This window comes from Sinohyriopsis cumingii, chromosome 4 (assembly GCF_028554795.1).
Source record: "Sinohyriopsis cumingii isolate HCF-2022 chromosome 4, ASM2855479v2, whole genome shotgun sequence".
NCBI lineage: Eukaryota > Metazoa > Mollusca > Bivalvia > Unionida > Unionidae > Sinohyriopsis > Sinohyriopsis cumingii.
In genome coordinates, this window is record NC_142964.1 from 89113092 (window position 1) to 89135160 (window position 22069).

The 22069-nt window shown below is 33.6% G+C and overlaps 1 protein-coding gene across 1 annotated transcript; it reads right to left on the reverse strand.

The window, feature by feature from the left end:
* Positions 1-2718: 2718 nt before the first annotated feature.
* Positions 2719-21725, reverse strand: LOC149801633 (homeobox protein orthopedia-like). Its single transcript, XM_089954336.1, has 2 exons — positions 21485-21725; positions 2719-5480 (listed from the first exon to the last, which is right to left on the reverse strand). Exons 1-2 carry the CDS (start codon positions 21662-21664, stop codon positions 4962-4964), a joined length of 699 nt encoding a protein of 232 aa, XP_089810462.1. The 5' UTR covers positions 21665-21725; the 3' UTR covers positions 2719-4961.
* Positions 21726-22069: the final 344 nt, after the last annotated feature.

Sequence of the window (22069 nt, forward strand, 5' to 3'; positions counted from 1 at the left end):
ATGATGTATCTACAACACTACTATATCAACAATGTTCATTATATCAATATGCGCAAGAAATCTGTTAACGAAAATGCAGATCTCTTCATTTTCGTATCAAAAACAGTTGAAAAAATACAGAATGTGAAGCAGTATAATTATGAGCTAAATTTTGTAAAAGTCGCTGTTCTACAATTATTGCACAACTTCAGATTTTTTCTCTATCGATACAGTAATGCAGCAGTTAATCTCATTTGCATAAAATGTAAAATAAAAATTCATGAAAATTGATTCATTTTGCCTTTAAAAATTATAATTATACAAAATGAATTTTTTTACATATAAGGAAATATTTCACTTGCGAAGTGGAAACATTTTGTATTGTTACTCTTGTATTATCACTCGTGAAATTCTATTTTAAAAAGTTTCTTAAAAAAACAACAACAAGCAAACACAAAACAAGAACATACAAACATAGACAGCCCATAATAAAACATGCCCACTAAATGGTCTTTAATCAGGAAAAAATGTTCTACCAAAACTCTTAGCATATCAAAATCACACTTAATTGTTTTAAAATTTAAACAAATTATATGAACAAATATTTTGTATAGTTCAATATATTTTAGTACCGGTCGATGTAAAGACAACAAATATAGCGTGAGTTATATGCTTAAATATTGTTTTATATCATTCGTCCAAAAAGTCTTTACTATGAGCATTTCTAAATCAACAAAATATTCATTATGGAATCATTTCTTGGATCATTGTTATTAATAGCATTCAAGGAAATGAAAATGTAGTCACTAGGACGAACAAATTTTCTGATCTCCTAATGTTAATTAGAAAATAAAATCGACCCCTTAAATATACCACACGTGATATTTAAACACTTAACACGTAACCATTTCAAAGATGCCAGTTGTACATACCTACAAACCTTTTCCAGGGCCGGATCGGGGGGGGGGGGGCTGGGTTTCGAGACTCCTCCGGATAAAAAACTCGAAAATGTACACACACAAATGTGCAGTCACTTGTCGCTTGAAATTTAACGATCATTTTATTTTTGCACACGTTGTTTGGGTATTGTGCACACTTTGAGTAACGAGACAAATAGATTTTGGCTTTGGTGCCCTTGGAGGAAAGTCAGGGCCCTTTTTAAATTTTGGACCCCCTCCCCCCCAAAAATAAAACTTGACCTGATCCTGACCTGCTTCAAATTTATTATGTATGTACGGTCTGCGACATTGCGACATTTATTATACTTGTTTGAATAATGAAGTTTGAAAAGGATATATATATATATATATATATATATATATATATATATATATATATATATATATATATATATATATATATATATATATATATATAACCAGCATTTTGAGACATTCAAACAGTTTCCGCACAATCGAGCAAGAGAATCAGAGAAAGAGGGAGAAAAACATTGAAATATAAGTCGTCCCCTTTAATAGGTACATAATTTTAAACTACAGAAAGGGTTAGTTATCGGCGAGCATCTTGTATTTATTTTTAATCACAGTCCCTTCCCCCTTTTCCCCTAAGATCAAATGCTTCCTCAATCAATGGGTTTGATGAAGGGTGTGTGTACGCAGTACAAGTCTTGTCAGATGCACGCTCGTGACAGTGTAATTGGACAAAGCCCGATTCAGCCTAGAAGGTTTTTTTTCTTCAGAATGCCCAATACATAAAAAACTCAAGTAGAACATGGCGAGATAAAATACAGTTCAATGGCAAGAGGTTCCCACGGCACCATTTCAAAGAACTGCTGATTATTCTCGAATAGTTGTTGATACTTTTGACTAAAATATCGAAGTGATGTTTTTTTCTCAGCGTGACTTAAATAAATACAAAAACTGAAAACACACCATAATTTTGTTCTTTTTTATTTTTGATCTTGATCTATCGAGGTAGGTGTGGCATAAGTCATTTCAATTTCTTCCGGATCACTGTTTGTTTCATAAACTATCGCAAATTGACTCAACTATAAACTCTTCTTTGTTCTAATTATACGTCACTTCCGTATATCGGGACAGGTTAATATCCATTCCAAAGTATGTTAAGTTCTTTAAATGCTCTTAGTTGTAAATGGTGCTGTAGAAATTTGTAATAAGAGCGAATCATGGGCATGGTGGTATGGAAGATTAAAACCATTTTTAAACATAAATCTCTATTCTTGACTTTTGAGATATAATAAATATTTTATATTTTGAATTTTAAATAATATAGGACATATATATATATAAAAGGGGGGGGGGAATTTTTTCCAGCAAAGTTGCAAAAGAAAGTTATTGTTTTTATTCTTTAATCACATCTCCTTCCCCATTCCCTTAAGATCAAATGCATTCACAATGAATGGGTTCGATGAAGAATGTATATGCACAAAGTAAGTAATTATACCGAATAGCCCTAACACTAACTTCTGATTGCCGAGCGCCTAGTGAGGCAACTGTCAGTACCATTTGTATAAGTCTTTGGTATGTCTCGGCCGGGGTTCGAACCCGCTACCTCACGCATCATGTATGTATGTATGTATGTATGTATGTATGTATGCATGCATGCACGCACGCACGTATATACTTAGGAATGTATATACAAACTTAAAGGAACAACAAGGCAGTATGCATTCATTTTTTTAATTGCACAAATTTAAACTTGATAAGATTCATAATCTTTTCCTACTTTATATTATTTCAACACAAAAATATACTGACAACAGAAACGATATAAAACGACATATAGAGACAACGGCTTTCAGCGAATACAACATATTTCATTCTTCCTCTTACACTTAGAAGTGGCATGAAAAGATTTATCATTACAGTGCTGGAGTTCGGTAATGGCACACAACTCATAGGTACTGGTATTTGCTTCACGTGGAGCATGACCTCTATTGCATCAATACATTTGAAGCTGAATATTTCAAGTCAATAGTAAACACCACTATATAATGGCTAGTCAATAGGAAACACCACGATATAATGACTAGTCAACATGAAGCATCACGATGTCAGGGGAAAACATTATTGTGAAAAGATGAATGAGTAGGGTCTCATCGATTGTTTGATTGATGTCTAAATTTACTGATATTCACAAGGTTAATTTTCAACCCTTGAGGCTAACTTTTCATTACTTCGATGAATCAATTCCAAATGTTTACAAAAATTAAAAGTCATTTTCTTATTTTACTAGCATTCTTCGTACCATGTTTCGTAATGTGCTTGACTGGTTTCAAAATATTTCGTTTCAATGTGACCAAATAATTAAATTAACGATTTACATTGTGTGTTGTAATAAACGCAATACTGTGTGGTATACTTTGTGAGCAATTTGTAAATAGGCAATTGTATATTGTCCAAAAAAGAACTCAGTAGAAACCATCAATGCAATGAACGGAATCCGAACGATATGGATATCTAAAATTGAATACGTTTGTCGATAATAAATGTATAGTTTTCTTTTTTTTCACCTCGTACAATGTCGACTGGGTTTAAAATCAAACAAAATTCTTTTGATTGCCAAGTTGCACACATCGGTGTGTTTGAAAGCCTTGCCACATCGTGACCATACACCAGCCTGAACAGCAAATCGTCTCTTAAACTGCTAGACAAATGAGACTCGCGACTGGATGGGCCATGATTCCAACCCTACTATCGGACCAGACGTGGGATGTCCTTGGGCATGTTGTTTAGTCCAATCGCCTCGGTACTAAATACCCTACTTGCGTTACTGTGGGTTAAAACACCAAATTAGGCCTAACCAAACATACGACAACGACCGTGTACAAAATTTCCTCAAACAAATTTGCCAGTCAAAGACACCATCTTCGTTGGTGCAGACAATATAGATATAGTTAAGAATAGTTCACATTTCTTTAATGTCTAGAATGGTCAATAATTTGTATATTAAAGAGCAATTATGGTAACAGTCAATTGTCACCAAGTAAACATATAAAGTACCACAATTTAGACGCATGCGTGAATTTTGCAGCCGCTTGAAGTTGTCGGATTCTTTTGCAAATTAAACTTGAATTGTGAAGCATTTGATCGAATAAATCTATTAAAACATCAATATATCGATGTCATTGAACTTGGTTGTTTAAGTTACAGAGATGATGTTCATCTGGAAATTATTTGTATCATACGTATCACAGGATGCGGTGAATGACCACTAACAACGTTCGGACTAAGGACGAAGACAATTTGCCATTATGGTTTAATAAATACGGTATGCGAGCGTATTCGTTTTCAGAGTTTCTGGCTAACTCACTTTCAGAATGCAGGACAAGTCTATTCAAGTCATCATTGTCATCGACTGTGACGTTAAACATCATAAGCGAAGAGTTCCAAAGAGTTCTGATTGTTGGAGAGTAGTAATCAACAAGCTTATCTTGAAGGTCGTGACCGACAAGCTCTTATCGCCGTACGTTTAAAACAGTTATCCATAGACGATGCATCGACGCCATCCCTGACGTTAACCGATTAGATATAGTTATTTTTTCACTGAAAATGCAATTTACTCAACAGTTTACGGTGTAAGTACTTGAACGTAAAAGATAAATAAAACACGTGGAGTGAAATTAGAGGCATGAAGGTCAAAACAAAGTAATACCACCGACTGTCTAGGGTTAATTTAAAATATTTGGGAAAGTTGTGATGCTGATATTTTAAAGCAGAAATGTTGATATTTTCAATTATCATGAACTGTATTCTATCGCGTATGTTAAAATTATGAATTATAAGCGCCAAGACAACCTAATCGGGTCACTGAGCGAAATCGCTTTCAAAACTGCTGTATTGTGGGAATTTAAAATGTCCATAAGTAGTCCCTATTTCTATAAATATACTGTCAATATGTGCTCTTTCGTTACAAATCCAATGTAACTGCGAATCAACCGAGGTGGGATGATTATGCTAATATGTGTGTAAAACAGCTTCCTAGTAACTAAGACCTCAGTATCATCGGAAACCACTCAAACACACGCTGTGTTCTAACGCTTTTCTCCTCAATGACGCTATGCTTGATCCTCGCCAGGAGTCCCCTATATCCTGCATTCCACATGCCATCTGAGCACTTGGAAGCGATGAAGATGGTGAACTCACAGGAAGTGGCGATGTACAGTTATTAGGCGACATTCCATAGGTGGTACTATACAGAGAGGGAGTTCCATTTGACATTGGGTTCGTGTTTCCCATGGAAACTGTGGCTGCATCGACGAGACCGCCCACGGTCACTTGAGGTGAAAATGATTGTGTGATACAGTGTCTGGGTAAAGCAGCAGAGAGAGCAAAGTGGTTGCCGTTCATCTGGGGCATTGTTGACCACCGGTTGTCGCTGGGGTGAAAGCCGCATAACGGATCATTCATGGTTCCGAACGGGGATAATCCTGTTGAAGGAAGAAGAGCCCCCGGTGTTCGAAAAACGTTTGTAGTTTTTTTCCTCTTCTTCCACTTGGCACGTCGATTTTGAAACCAGACCTGAAGAAAAAAAAAATGCAGTTTTGTGAATATGCATTAGAGCAAGTGTTCTTGAAGCAATCATTTGTGAGCAAAATGTTGCAGTTTGTGCATCGAAGAACTGAAACGGAATTAAAATGTTTCACCAAATCAAACAACTATATGTATTTGAAGCATGTGGGCGAGTCATTCATCCTAGCATTCAAAGCTATCCCAGAATGCACCATTTCAAGTCACGTGCATATTTTGGGTTCAGTATAAAGGTCTGAATTAATTTAGGAACAAATATTTTTCAATGACTAATAAAAATATAACCATTCATTTTTATATGTAATTCATCTTCATATTTAATATTCTCCAACTATTTTGATAGCTGAAATTTCAAAATTAGTTCCATTAAAGAGAAATTTGAATTTTCATTATAAAGTTTCGTATACAAATAACTTAATGAAAACTTTATAGCAACTGTTCTTTTTGGACAGGAGATGAAGTATTCATTCCATTAAACGAAGCGCAAACCACTCCTTTGAGAGAAATTAAATTCTATTATAAAAGCTAATTTGTCATAAAACTTGAATTAAAAACTGCATTGTCATTTTAATGAAAACAATAGAAAAGTGACAACGTGTGTGTGTGTGTGTGTGTGTGTGTGTGTGTGTGTGTGTGTGTGTGTAGAGAGGGAGAGAGAATTCAATATATACTTCATGATAAATTTGCTTTAATAAAATGTTTAAAATATTCAACAATTTTGAATGGTTGATTTGTTGATTTTCAGGTCACTTTCAAACAGATTGATAGCTATACCATGAAGAGGAAATGGGAGCAAAGTGTCATTTCCATACATATACCGAGGCAGCCAACATGAGATGGCCTGTGCGAGTATCGAAACCGAGTTTCTTGGAACGAGTCTGGCGCTTTACAAACTGAGCTGCCGTGGGTATTGTGGGTAATATTCGAACTTGATGAATTTCTAGTAGTCGATACAGATCATACTATAATTGTAATTCCATATTGTTTTAAATATTTTAAATTATGTTTTAATTGTTTAACACTGATCAATTTATGTCCATTTATTCGGTTTAATCTCATTGCAATGAATAAAAAAATCTCTTCTGATCCCTTTAAATAAAAGTTGATCATCCAGTCAATAATGAATAAAACAATAACTGAACACAACGAATGAGCTAAATAAACAAACAAACGAACAAACAAATAAATAAATAAATAAATGAATAAATAAATACATAACTAAATTACAAAAATAAATAAATAAATAAATAAATAAATAAATAAATAAATAAATAAATAAATAAAATACAAAAATAAATAAATAAATAAATAAATAAATAAATAAATAAATAAAGACCCGTGGACTAATTCTATTGGAGTAATGTTAGATCGAGTGGCTAATAACAGTTGCATATCTGAATTCGTAGTTTCATGCTCTGTAAGTGTGTATTCCATGCAGGGAGAGATCAGACTAAAACGCCGTTTCCGGCTGCTGAAAACATTTAGTTTAATCGGACTTTGCCTTTCATCTTTTGTCTTAAATCTTGCAACTGTGTTACAATGGAATTTTTTCAAATCAAAATTGGTAAATCTTTAGAATATATCAACGTGTGATTTGCAAAAAAAATACTTCACCATTAAGCAAAAATAGCTACCTTTAAGGATTTTATTCACCATCCATTCAATGGCCGATAAAATCCGAGTCCAACATATCTTCTAATGAGGTAAATAGTAGTTTCTGATTGGTTGCGTGCCGGTGAAGACATAGTTGTACAATTATGTATAGGGAGATCAAGAGTTTCCACGTTTTGACCAATCGCATAAGTCCCAAGGATCCATAGATCAGGACAGACCCAGAGGTCAAAGTTGGTTGCACTTTTGAATTAATCTTTTCATGCCCAGTAAGTATATACCATGGTTATAGGACAGAGACGATAAATAGTTGCCAAGTTACGATTTATGAGACTGTTTTTCGGGTGGAGGATTGAAAATAGATCTTGGTATTTTAGTTCTTCTTTCACGTCTGATAAATGCATACTTTCATTTCTGTCAAATTGCATACACGTACTTTAATGAAAAATATTGTGACTTTAATTGCACTTTGTGTATATGTTTGATCTTTTGACTTGTTTGTGCCCAAACTGGGAAATGAGCTAGAAAAAAAATACGTGCAGTAAAAGTTTCCATCGTAAGTCAAGCATTTCACAAAGTTTTGTGAATGTTCGTCAAAACCTATACGAATGAATTAGCGTGGCGGACGGGAGAGCCCACATTATCCCAAAGCTTTTTTGGAAATAATCGCTTATGTTGGGTTTTGGTCCTATACTTGTTTCCTTCTATTTTCTTTCTTTCTATTATTTCAAAAGAAAATCGTGTCATTGACATCTATACATTCTTGATGTGGATTAACCATAAGAGCACCAATAAACAGGTGACAATGCAATGAAAAGTCTTGCGCAGTGGAGTCATTGTTAACATTGATCGATTGATTAAATAACTGGCTGGTGGTTAGTGGCACATCAACATATTACAGAGTCATTGTTAACACTGAATGATTGATTGATTGATTGGCTGGTGGTTAGTGGCACGTCAACACACAAGACAGATTATATTGTGTCCTTCAACAGCTGGTATTAAAGACCCGTATGTAGATATTGTGTTGTATAACAAACGGCAAACATTTCTATGTTGTGTACAAAAGAGTTCTCGAGAAAGCATTCATCGTGCCAATAGATATTTCTTTATTTTTACATAAAATTATACAAGGCCTGTCAAGATACAAAGAAATGTATTAAATACAAGGCCTGCCAAGATACGAAGAAATGTGTAAATACAAGGCCTGCCAAGGTGCAAAGAAATGTGTTAAATACAAGGCCTGCCAAGATACCAAGAAATGTCTTAAATATAAGGCTGCCAAGATACAAAGAAATGTCTTAGAAAGAAGGCCTGCCATAGTGCAAAGAAATGTGTTATATACAGGGACTGCCAAGATACAAAGAAATGGGTTAAACACATTGCGGAAGATAATTTAATGCATTTTATTTGCCACTTAAGCACGGTATCAAAACATCTTGCTGGACTTTCTTCTTAATTGTTTCTTTTTTTAAAAAATTCGAATTCTCACGTACCCACTCAAGCCATATATATATGCTTTCCTTTTAATCGTTATTGTTTAATAATCGTGAAAGGTCAATTATCTTTTTCTTAATAATTATAATTATCAGGAATAGCTCACCTCTGACCAAGAACAGCGTGTAACTTTGCATTTCATATTAATCTTTTCACAATCACAAAACAGTTCTTAAATATATAGTTCCTTGTCTAGTGCATTATGGGTATTATTATTATATGATAGTTCTTCCAACCTCTCCTTTTTGTTTGTATTTTGTTTTGGTTGTCCTGATGCGAAAATTGCGTGACTCTGTAAATATGGTCTCCCTTAGGGCACGACATTCAGAACAGAAACATTACTGAAAATTGACGGATAATAAAAACGAGACGACTTTAACCCGTAGGGATTATTCCGCAACTCTCGGATTTCGTGCAAAATAACATTGGAATATTAAGCGGTCCAAAGATCTAGTAACGTTTCTGTTTATTGCTCAAAGATGAGCCAGACGGCCACGAAGATGGGGTTGAGACCAACCAATAATTGTTTTTGCACAAAAACAGGGGGAGAAAACAACATGCATAGCGATTTCTCATTTCTGACGAATATATAAATCACACTGATATGATTCGGACGCTGTCTCGATTTTATCACTCTCCCCAAAACCTGCTGATACCACAGCAAAATCAGAATAATGTATGGAGTTTGTTTACATACATTCTATTATTCATATATCGATATTATCAGAGCGTGAGTTATGTGGATTGTATATATCTGATATGTAATTCATATACTTATAGCCTTGTATTTTATATTATTTGTATAAGAAATTAAATTTATCTACTATTGTGAGATCTCAGTCGTTCTGCACAGGTAAAAATGTCGGTGTATTTTCACACGTATTTTGCTGTACATGGTCTTAAAGTTTTCAACATGAAGTTAACGTTTCCTGTTCATTTAAGTTTGTTGTCTCCTCTATCGTTATTGTCCCCATAAGAAACAGTGTTGGTTTTCGTGTATTATCACAAAGCAAAAAATTGCACAATAAAGGTAATAAAGAGTCTAAACTTAAGAACAGCTTTTAAAATGCAAAGTAAAAAATTCCCATATAAAATTATGATCAGATTATAACTGTTCTAAATATTCTCATTATAGTTTGTTTAGCATTTCAAGACTTGTAATAAAATACACTTGTCCAATACAATTCACATTTTTTAAGGTACACATCTGAAAATCGCGTAAGTTTCGTTGAAGGAGGTCATTTTCAATAATTGTTTGCGTTTCCCAGAAGCTTTGGATAGTAACTAATAGTCTAACGTTTAAAGATACAACAGACAATATCGCGGCATATAATATAAAAAAATAAGAAAGAATCATGTTTGCTCATAAATCTATTACAAGCTTTTGAATCAACGTTAGCAAGACCATGAAGAAATCACAATTTGTATTTTTTAAAATGTTGCGAAAAATCGGCGAAGTTTAGACAGTACCTATCAGAAGCAGTTCTTCAGGGTCACGGACAGGGTAGGATAACAAAACCGAATTCCGGTGGTCACAACGGTCATTTAAAATTCATAGGGGCCTACTGGAGAATTTTTCGTAGAGCCAAAAATCCCTGTCCACGGACATATAGTTCTTATGTATGTATGCGTCATTAAGCTTTACTATTTGTAGAAACAAATCCGGACTTCCTGCTGATCACCTTGTTTTGGCACTTTTTATTTGGAACACATGTCTAATTAGGACAGAGGACATGTATTATACTCCAGACGGGTGAGGGATGAAGACCGAGACTGGGACGATTGCGGTAGTTAAAGTAAATCTTCATCCGTATCAATGTATTTTACAATTACAGCTGAGCCAAATGTCTCCACTATGCATGATTATTTATATAGAGGTCATTTCGTCTTGCCGATACAGAACGTTTGAATTTGTTTCTATAGCTAATATTGTAGTCTACACCATGACTACGCAAAGAAACGTAACTATTATTTGTGATAAACATTTTTATTAAATTCTATGTTCTGCATTTTAAAAGTCATTTGCAATCGATATACGAAGTACAAAGGCAAAAAATAATATTTTATTTAAATTAAATTATTTACGTTACTATATTTCATTAAAATCAATAATCTGTACTCACTTAAAGAGTTATTACTGGAGGGAAATGATTCCATAAATATCAAATGCACTAGAAATCATCTGCATTTTTCATGATGGTATGCATGCAAAAATTATTAATTTCGGTCAGTCATGCAATTCAAATTTTAATTGAAAGGTAATGTGCTTTATTTTGCCTTATAAATGGCACTCTTCAGATAATATAAACTTCGGAGAGTGACAGGTGTAAGGTGAAGTTGTTTACATTTACAACATGCTCTTTGGAGAGAATGCTGGCATACCTCTAGGTTACTTTAATGATATTGTACATGATCTAAACACATAGCTAACCAAAATGACTGCTCCCATATGCTACAAAAATCAGCCTGAATTAGTCTACAATAGAATACCTTTAGCATTTATTAAAATAGGGAAAACGTATTTCGCCAGACTAGATAATACCAACGTCTAAAAGTGCAATGAATAAATGAATTAACAAATATTTAAAATGTCAGAAAAAACCAGTTATCGATTTTTAAAAAATACAATTTACCCCTGAAGACCAGAAGTGAAAATGATCAAGTGGAGCTAGCATTTTGTTCCAAAGATAGTCATCTGAAGTAAGGCCAAGCTGTATACTTTATAACCTCCATTACTTCCATCAATCATATACCAAAAAAGAGAATTCAAAGTTCTTTCAACAATGCCTAAGTTATGCAAGTTTTTTCTTATATTAAAAAAAAAAACAATATAACTAGTGAGGAAAACCGGAGAAATTCTTCTTCTTAAATATCTAATCCTATGCAAAATACGAAACTGTAGAGCGCCACCTTAAGACAAATATGACAATTGTGCAAGTATTTTTCTTATTTTCATATCACCATGTACGACGTTCAAGAAAACGGCACATTATTTTTGATGTTATGCAAAAAATAACATAATTTTAGTTATTTTGCTCTTGCTTACATAATGTGGCTAGGGCAGTATTGTATGTGTAATGACCTTATTTATGAGTAAATTAGAACACAGAAGTTTAGTCATCTTAAACTTAAAACTGTTGCACTAGGTGGAAAAAAGATATAGTGAAAATGTTTCTTTTCATTTATTTGTAACGAAATTAAAAAATAAATAATAACAAACCAAATTCACTTTCTTCCATATTTTAGAGTTAGAACACTAAACAAACATTTGAACTTTGACCTTTGACCTCCATAAACCTCACTTGTTTTATCCCTTTTCAAACTGTAGCATGTTTTAGTGACATCTCAGGAATAATTCTGGCAAGTTTCATGATCCTGTTTTTCAGCATAAGATTGGTTGATATATTGAGAAAATGCAGTTTGCGTTTCTTAAACAGTTCACTTTTCACTTAGCTGCGAAGGAGAGGGGGTTGGGATTGTGCGGGACTTTGCTATTAATAAATACTGTTCTGTGCGGAAAAACATCAGACTTATTCAAAAATGACAGTTTTGATGCTTGCGACTTAAATGTTTGACCTATACAACCCAAATTAAATCGTACAATACTGATACCTATGTGGTCTTTGTGTAAAGGGCGCTCCTCAGTTATCATGAACTTCGGAGAGAATTGTTTACATTTACAACATGCTCTTTGGAGTGAATGCTGGCAAGCCTTAATGTTACTTATGTTACTCTCATGTAATCTGGCTGCTTTTTGTGGGGTATATTGTACTCTGGAAATTGTGCATGACCTCAGCACACAGCTAACCAAAATGATTGCCCCCCCCCATGTATTAAAAAATATGCCTGAATTAGTCCAAAGTACAATCTTTCGCAGTTATTAAAATAGGAAAAACTAATTTTGCCATACTAAACAATACCAGCTTCTGAAAATGCAATGAATTAATTACAAAATATATATAAAAAATTTAAAAAAGTTATCGTCTCTTCTTTTCACAACTTACCTCTTAAGTCCAGGATGTGAAAATGACTAAGCGGCGCTAACATTTGCTTGATGGCGGTACATCTGGAGTAAGGTCAAGCCGTGTACTCTATAACACATACCACTCAATCAAGCATACACCAAAATAAAGGGAATTAAAGGTTATTGTAACCTAAGATTTACAAGTTTTTTTTTTTTAAATGGCCAGTATAACCAGTGAGGAAAACGAGGGAATTATTTTTCTTTAAAAACGTAACCCTATGTAAAATACTAAACTGTAGAGCTTCACCATAAATTTGATTAGAAAAATTCAGACTGACAAAACATGTCTCTGACGCCTTAGATCTTGCAACTAAAGCACTACAACATGTTTCTTACGGATTATAATTTATTTCAAACGCATTAAAAATGTCCTAGATTGTAGAATCCACGCATAAAGAAACGCACGTATAACCTGACCTGATAAAGTGTAACTTCTAAATGTTATTTTCTGACGGGTTTGATGACGCAATTAACCTATTAAAATTACTTCTAATACATTATTATATTTTTAAAGTGTTGGAAAATCATAAACCTTTAGAAATAAGATATAACGCGTAATAAGTAAAGTCTAACAAATAAGATGTGTCCTTGAGGGCTGCTTGTTAAATCTAACGCGTTGGTTTATCGCGATTTCCACAGAAATGGTCTTGGATTATTGGGTTACAAAGGTAAGTGCTTTGCCAAAAAAAAAAAAATAATAATAATACCCAGTTGTAAGAACAATAGTATCCGTTCCCTAACTATAATTTGATCGTGTTATATTTATATTAAATTTTACTTGTTGCATTTTATTTTAAATAGTTTTAGTATATTCTCAATAGACTTGAAGTATCGGTCAGAAAACGATGCCATATTTAAATTATATCTTTGTAATCAGCAGGTGTACATCAAAATACAGCCGTCATTAATTTAGTCAGCATCACTGTAGGAGATGAAATACAAATGATTAAAAGTTGTTGAAAAATAAAGACGACCATGGAGGAATATTACGTTCCACCATCTCTCGAGAATGCGAATACATAAATAATAAAAAATAAATAATAAAATAAATTTAAAAAATAATGTGCGCCACAAGAAATATATATTGAAATGTGCCATCAGTACTGATAAAATCAAACTTTGGCATGTAATTATTAAATGAACTTGAGAAAATGACTGAATGCATTCGTTCTCTTCTGCATATTGACTACCAGACACTCTTATGAACAGAAAATAGTTGTTTGTAAAATACTACCTGTACCAGATCTCTGTTTATTTTTTATTAATATCAAATGACCATCGGTTGGAATTTTCCTCGGTACTCTAATTCCCGTATTGACAATGTTTGACGGGATATCAATTACATGTTTCACCCGGCGAAATGACTCTTTAATTGTACCCTTATCAAACTATTCAAAATCAAGTGAGTGCTCAAAAAGCTGCCTTGCCGTTTCCTAAACGTGCCACAACAAGGAATACTTTTCTAAGCACACAGTGTAATTAAATTTGGGTTTTAACACTGTCCGTAGGTCGTGTGCCGCGCTTAATTCAGGTTTACAATGTTTGACCAAGCGTCTAACTTACATGTCAACATATCTTTCTTTTCTGCAGTGTTTGGGGATGTGTAACAGCACATAAATCTGTTATACAAAAGGACGAAAAGAACGATGGATCAATTAACAAAAATTAAGCTATCGCCAGAAATCGTCGGTGCTAATTTATATCGAATTTTCTCATCACACATTTTTTCTCCCTTCAATGGGACATTCCTGTTTTGTTTAATCATATTGTTGTATAGTCTTGATTCGACAGATACCATTTTAAAAATAAGATTATGGAATATACAGATTCTCTTTTCTTCTCTTGAAAGCGGTGTTTACTTTATATACCGAATGTTATAGTATTTTGATATGTTTTATGCCATTTATTATTATTATTATTATTATTATTATTATTATTATTATTATTACTACTACTACTACTACTACTACTACAACTATTATTATTATTATTATTATTAGTAGTAGTAGTAGTAGTAGTAGTAGTATTTAAATTAATAACAAAACCTATATGGGAAAGTGGAGGAAAGTCTCTTGTTTTTATAGAAAATACTGCTGAGATAGGTTTCCACGTTTAAGCAATCATCATTTCGTTAGTACTACATTTCTAACTTAACTGGCATCTTGACCTGAGCAAGGGCAATCTTTCAAATTAACCTTCTGTCAGTAAGGTGGAAAATTAGACCTATTATCCCCCAAATTAATTATCTTTGTAACCACCAATCGGTAGCCTTGTGACACGCGCCAAATCCATAGAGACGCGCGTGAGACCCGCATGCTAAGAAATCCGAAGAGTTGCAAACGTGGCACGCGATCGCATCGAGTTCCAAACACAAATAACGTTTTGAGCCACACGCTACTATCAAAACTGACGTTCCCAAGTGTACAAGCCATGGAAAAACAGTGGCAAAAGTTAATAATTTCATTTACAAAGGAGTAAAAACTAAATGGATTTGGCTTGCATGATGTAGGTTTAATAATCCGTATGTTAATTAATGGAGTCCCCTGGGGGTTGAGGCAGGATCGTTTGCCTAGGAACCTGACTAGTTTGTCTGGAACATCTAAGTAGACGAGGGTTCCAGCAGACAGAAAATCAACATTGGCAAAGAAAAGTACAATTCAGGAGAAAAAAAAAGGTTGGAAATGAGTCATTTATGATCAACTCTTCCAATGACTTTTTCACTTTCCCATATATTTTCTTACAAAATCATTACCACACAACCTGCAGTAGAAATGTGTATTTTTAGAATTTGTTGACAAATGAAAAAGGTATTGAAAAGAAACACGAATCTAATTGTTTCAGTTTTCTCCTCAAAAATGATAAACCGCACTGAACAGAAAGAAGAAGAAAAAAAAAAACAGCAAGTGAAAAAATCAAACAAGTATTTAACTTCAGACATTATGTGACCTACTGTAAACAGAGTAAACTATTCAATGAAGTTCCGAACTTGAAAAAATGACTACAAATATATGAAGCAATATTTTCCCCGTGGCCACTGGTCGATAGAAGTCCCTCTGAAGTACGTACGTAAAAAGCTGATACGAAAATACCTACTATCACTTGCGCACATGTAAACTATAGCGTACATGCTAATTATCAGACATATGCTAGATAGTTACACGTACGTACATTATATCTGTTGCATGTACCTGCTAATTATCAAACAGGTACATACTCTACATGTATGGAGTACCGACATGGTAACTCTGTTGCGTGTACCTGATAATTATCAAACAGGTACATACTCTACATGTATGGAGTACCGACATGGTAACTCTGTTGCGTGTACCTGATAATTATCAAGCAGGTACGCACGCTAGATGTTTGGAGCATGTACTTGATAACAGTTGTTATTAGTGTAGCTCTTGTGGCAGTAATATCCATCCGCAATTTAATGAATATTTAATATATAATTTATTTTAAGAATTTCATGAGGTGAATAGTGAATTTAAATAAAACTATTGTGAGAAAATGTTTCAGAATTTTTTCAGAAATATGCTAGAGATAGACATATCATTCAAGAAATATGTTAAATGTGAATTGGCCCGAGCCTGAATAAAATCATCATGAGGAACAGTTCAGCGTAAAATGCTTTTAAATGAACATGTATGTATGTATGTATGTATGTATGTATGTATGTATGTATGTATGTATGTATGTATGTATGTGTGTGTATGTGTGTGTGTATGTATGTATGTAAGTATGTATGTATGTGTGCATGCATGCATGTATGTATGTATGTATGTATGTATGTATGTATGTATGTATGTATGTATGTATGTATGTATGTATGTATGTCACGTTTTAAAATCATAAAGCCTGGTGAAAGTAGTTTCGTAGGATTATAAAACGCGGGTAATGTCTATTTATGTTGGTGGTAACACCAAAGTTCTTACCAGACTATACCAACATTAAGCTTCATAAACTAAATAAAATGTGGCAAACTTTCATGTTCATGGTCTAAACAAGCGTGGCCAAAATGTTTTGTTTTGTTTAGAAAACTGATAAGTTGAACCTGACTTTGCTTCTATTGTAATATTACAAAATACCATACTCTATTTTAAGATTAAAAAGGACGATACTATTGTAATATTACCAAAATACCATATTCTATTGTAATATTACCAAAGACCATACTCTATAATAATACAATAATACTCTCCTATAATATTACAAAAGACCATACTATATTGTACTATTACCAAAAGACCATACTCTATTGTAATATTCCCAAAGACCATACTCTATATTACAAAAGACGTACTGTAATATTACAAAAGACCATACTGTACTGTAATATTACAAACGACCATTCTCCGTTGTAATATTATAAAACAAAAGACCATACACTATAGTATATTACAAAAGATCATACTCTATTGTAATATTACCAAAAAAACACACTCTATTGTAATATTACCAAAAAGACCATACTCTGTTGTAATATTACCTAAAGACTATACACTACTGTAAGATCACAAAAGATCATACTGTACTGTAATATTATAAAAGACCATACTCTAATGTAATATCACCAAAAGACTATACTCTATTATTATATTACAAAAGACCATAATCTACTGTAATATTATAAAAGACCATACTCTATTGTAATATCACCAAAAGACTATACTCTATTATTATATTACGAAAGACCATAATCTACTGTAATGTTATAAAAGACCATACTCTATTGTAATATCACCAAAAGACTATACTCTATTATTATATTACGAAAGACCATAATCTACTGTAATGTTATAAAAGACCATACTCTATTGTAATGTTAAAAAATACCATACACTACTGTAATATTACAAATAATAATACTCAACTGTATTATTACAAAAGATCATACGTTATTGTAAAGCAATCAAAATATGACATGCTTATGTTAAAAATAATTTCTAAGTATTTAATTCGTTAAAACACGCAACTCACACCTATGAAAAAAGAAATAGTAAGTTATATCAGGTAAACTTCATATCTGTTCATCTGTTTGTAAGCATACCTACCTGTCAGTAGCTCCCTACTTAAATACAAGTTCTGAAAAGGGGAAGCAACAACAATAATATCTTGCACTGAAAATATATCTCCGTGGTTGCAAGGAAATTTCCTGGGCATTTTCATCCTAAAACAGACCGGATCGGACACCGTGGGGTGTCTCTAAGCAAGGCACCTTTCTCCAATTGCCTCTACACGAAATATGCCTTTTAAGTGTGCATGTACTGCTGTACATCAATCAATCAATCATAACTTGCAAGTAATTTTATCAGATTTCTGACATAAATCAAATAGTTTATACGTATCTTCTTACATCAATAATCAGACTACATAATAGTTTTGTTTTATTAAAATAAATATTTAGACCATTCCTATTAACCAAGATTATATTATCAAGGTTTCAAGTAAATACAGCTACTATTACAAAAATATGGATGTTCAGTAATAGAATGATACTTATTTCGGACAGTATTCATATCACAAAGCCAGCAAACCGTTTCATCTATGCAACCCTTAATATCTTCAAGCCGAGTAAGTTTACTAAAACCACAGTTCAATGATTTCTAATCCAAGGAAATGTAGACACGAATCCGTTCCTAGACCTCCAAGAAAAGGCGGTTTTAACCAGTTGTTATTGGGAGTAACAAAGGCAAAAACGTGTCCCCACCCCCGTGGGATCGTATATTTAAACACTTGTAGTTTTATAAATCATTTATGGTATAATTAGATTTTAAAATCACATAAAATAAATTTTAACATTAAACTTTTCAAAATATGGAATCTTAACTTCTGATCTCGCTTTTTATTAGACTTATATGAGATCATTAAAAAGGAGGTTAAAACATGAATATCCAAGTGATAAATAGTTATTGTCTATCTATATTTTCCGCATGAATCATATTAAGAAAAAGATTGAAACAAATTTTTTTAATAATGACAATTGTTTTTCTTTTTCTTCATAACAGTGTATAGATTATATTTTAATTATATATTTGGTTGAAATGTTATTCAGAGTCAATGCTTAACAAAACTTTGCTTAACTGAAGATCGCGCACGTGTTTTCTATTGAATAAGACTGGAGGAAGACATGCTAGTCCAAGCTTGACATGACACAGCTACCCGCTTGCACATGCCCGATTCTGGATATATTTATGTCTGTTATTCATTATAAAACAGGATGACACACAGTATGGGCTCCGTGATAACAAAAGGGAGAGTGCTGATCAAATGGCGTAATTGCTAAAAACGCGTGAAACACTTGAATAATACAGATACAGTTAGAGCAGATATGAAGTTCCCTATGAATGAAGTAATACAAATGAATAAATGACCCTCATAGTTTCATACTAAATATGAATTGTTCCGCTCGTATGATAGTGTATACATACGTCACAGGTGTGTTAATAGATTAATAATTAACTATACTAATGTAATAGATCGCGAACAGTCGAACTTTTAATTAAAAATAATATAAATGCGTCACAGGTGTGTTAATATATTGATAATTAACTATGCTAATGTAATAGAACGTGAACAGTCGAAATTTTAATTAAAAATTAGGTAAATGCGTTTATAATGAATATATGTGATATCCTCATATAAACACATTCTTTTCTAGTTTTCGTAATCGTGTCAACAACTGACAGTAGAACGAATTTACATAACAGGACGTGTTAAGTTTGAATGTATTGAATGACATAGAAAGAGCTTTCCCGTCTCGAAAATCGTTTTAATTATTTGACTGTTGCCGTCCATTTCCAAGACATATCGTGATTCACGACAATTATTTACAGAGAAGTAATACATGAATCAACGTTTTTGATGTCAGGTGTTTTCCACATTTTAAGTCTCTCTTTCTATGATCATTTGTGATTTTGTATCTTAGTCACATCTGGCAATTCTGAATTAGACTAACAGAACCTTTTACTTCCCAAATAATTGGTAGGTTTTTCTAAACTTCTGCCAGAAAAATTGCTTGCAAAAGTTCATACTTCATAATATATATTTTGAGGAATACAATTTGACTTCCAAGTCAAATGGAAACTTGTTCAACGAATGATGAATCGTTTCGTGGCTAATACCGTTCGTATTAATAAAATTTGGATCATTTGATTGTCATTCTTATGAGTAAAAATTGAAAATTAATACAAAAGTTGATATGCCTTCGCAGCTAATATAAACATGATTGTTTCGATGACCAGGATATACTGATAGATTTAATATGAAAAGCGGTAACTTGGTCCAATCAATAGATCACTATATAATATCCGCACATCCTCCCCTTTGTTTGTACCCCCTGCCGATTCTGAACAACATTCATCAGCAATTTATCATTTTTAACCTGATTGTAGCCAGAGGGTCCCCAACACAGTCAACATTTTGGGCGTTTAAAACCAAACGGAAGCTCTCCATGTAAGCAAGCAGACACTGCTCACTGTATTTTTCTGGTTTCCAGAACAGTCCCTTTCAGTATAAACAAAAATTGTCGTCTGCATCCAATTCGCAATGTTTAGTTTTAATAGTTCTAAAACAAACTATAACGACTAACTCTTGCATACATGTGTTCAAAGGAATATAACACCAAAATTTACGAAATTATTGACATTATCAACGACCGGGGCCTACTTCGCATATGCTGCTCGAAAACGTACTCACCATGCAAACACAGCGACCGTGTTGCTAAAGAAACCAATGTTCGACTCGAATCGCCAACATGTTGTGCTTGGAACACTTTGTCGAAAGTCAGGTGAGAAATTATAAATTGACGAATGAAGTGACTATGTTTTGTGCATTTTTTAAAATATTATTGATGCCTTTTTGCATTTAAAATCGGTTGCGGGCTGCACGCAAATGTGAGGGTGTATGAATACTATAAAAGTATATAATATTTGAATAATTTAAAGAAAAAATCCCAAAATTGTGACAGTGGCAGCTGCAGCTCATTCTTTAACTCTTTATTTAAAATACTAGTATTTTGAAGTATACGATGAGTTGGGCTGAAAGAGTGGATTCCGCAACCTATAGCTCAAACCCAACTTGTATTGGGTGTATCGTTTCTTCTCCTCGAATCATCACAACTTGTTTCATTTTCATCGTTCTGTATCCGCAGATCATCACAATTTCATTGTTAATATCATTGTATTTGCTACATTATTTTTTCCTCTCATTGAAACGGACTGATTAGCTACCATTTAAGTAAATTCAGAGCTGTCGCATGCATTGCTGGAATACAGAAAGACGTGAAATTACAAAAATACCATCCCTTTCGGAAAGCAGATTCACAGCTTTTACGCGAGATTCCGGGTATCCGTCTTTGATTGGACAGTTTCTACTGTTACTTGATGGCACGTGAAACATCTGCGACAGTGTCCGCCAAGATGGTCACGAACGAATTTACGAGATATTAATGAAATGCGGTAATTCTAACCAGTTTTACTATTATGGTGTGATTTGTTTATTGCAGTTCTTCAGACCATAACTTGATTGCCTCGTGTCAACAAGCATGAACTCTTTACATAATAACACTATCTAAAGTGACGCGACAAAGCTTAAGGTTAAAAAACAATAACCAAATATCATATAAAGGAGTGTTGATGGGCGAGAACAGACCCTGTCACTTATATCAAATGTTCGTTTCTGAGTAGACGATAACTAATTTCTTCGAGTACAAAAATATCACGAACAACAAAAGCAAGAACGAAAATCATAAAAATAATGAGAAGAAGAATGGTGCGTATGCTGCTTAGTTTGCACTTCATATTTCTTGTTTAATGTGTGTGTGTATATATATAATGTATGTATACGATTCACAAGTAAATACCTGCACTCGTGATTCCGTCAGTCCGATTCTGAGAGCTAATTCTTCCCTCATGAATATATCCGGGTAATGTGTTTTGGCGAAACTTCTCTCCAGCTCGTTCAGTTGTGCTGGAGTGAATCTTGTCCTATGCCTTTTTTGCTTGGAGGCTGGCTTGTCTCCGTCGCCAGGGTCAAGCTCCATGTCCTTGCTGCCGAGGGACAACAACGCCGAGGTCTCCTGCTTAATCTTCGTGGTATGAGGAGGGCCTTCGTTTTTCATCCCGCTGGACGCTGTGGACAAGAACAAAGTTTAATTTGTAGTCCATGGTTCCCTCTGATAATCAGTTTGTCAGGTTAGATCTACATCTAAATATAGGGTCATTGCAAATTTTCAAAGTAATGCAGGATACATACATAAAAGATCATTAAAAGACATGCTTTGAATGTGTGATATACGAGACGAATATGAGTAATATTTATTTAGTTCTTATATGCGTTTAATAGTTGTTTAGATCTTATAACAAACTAAGATTTGGAGAAGTGGAGTCATGTACATAAAACAAAACCGATGTGAGTGAGCTGAAACAATAATTCTAATTGAGGGACA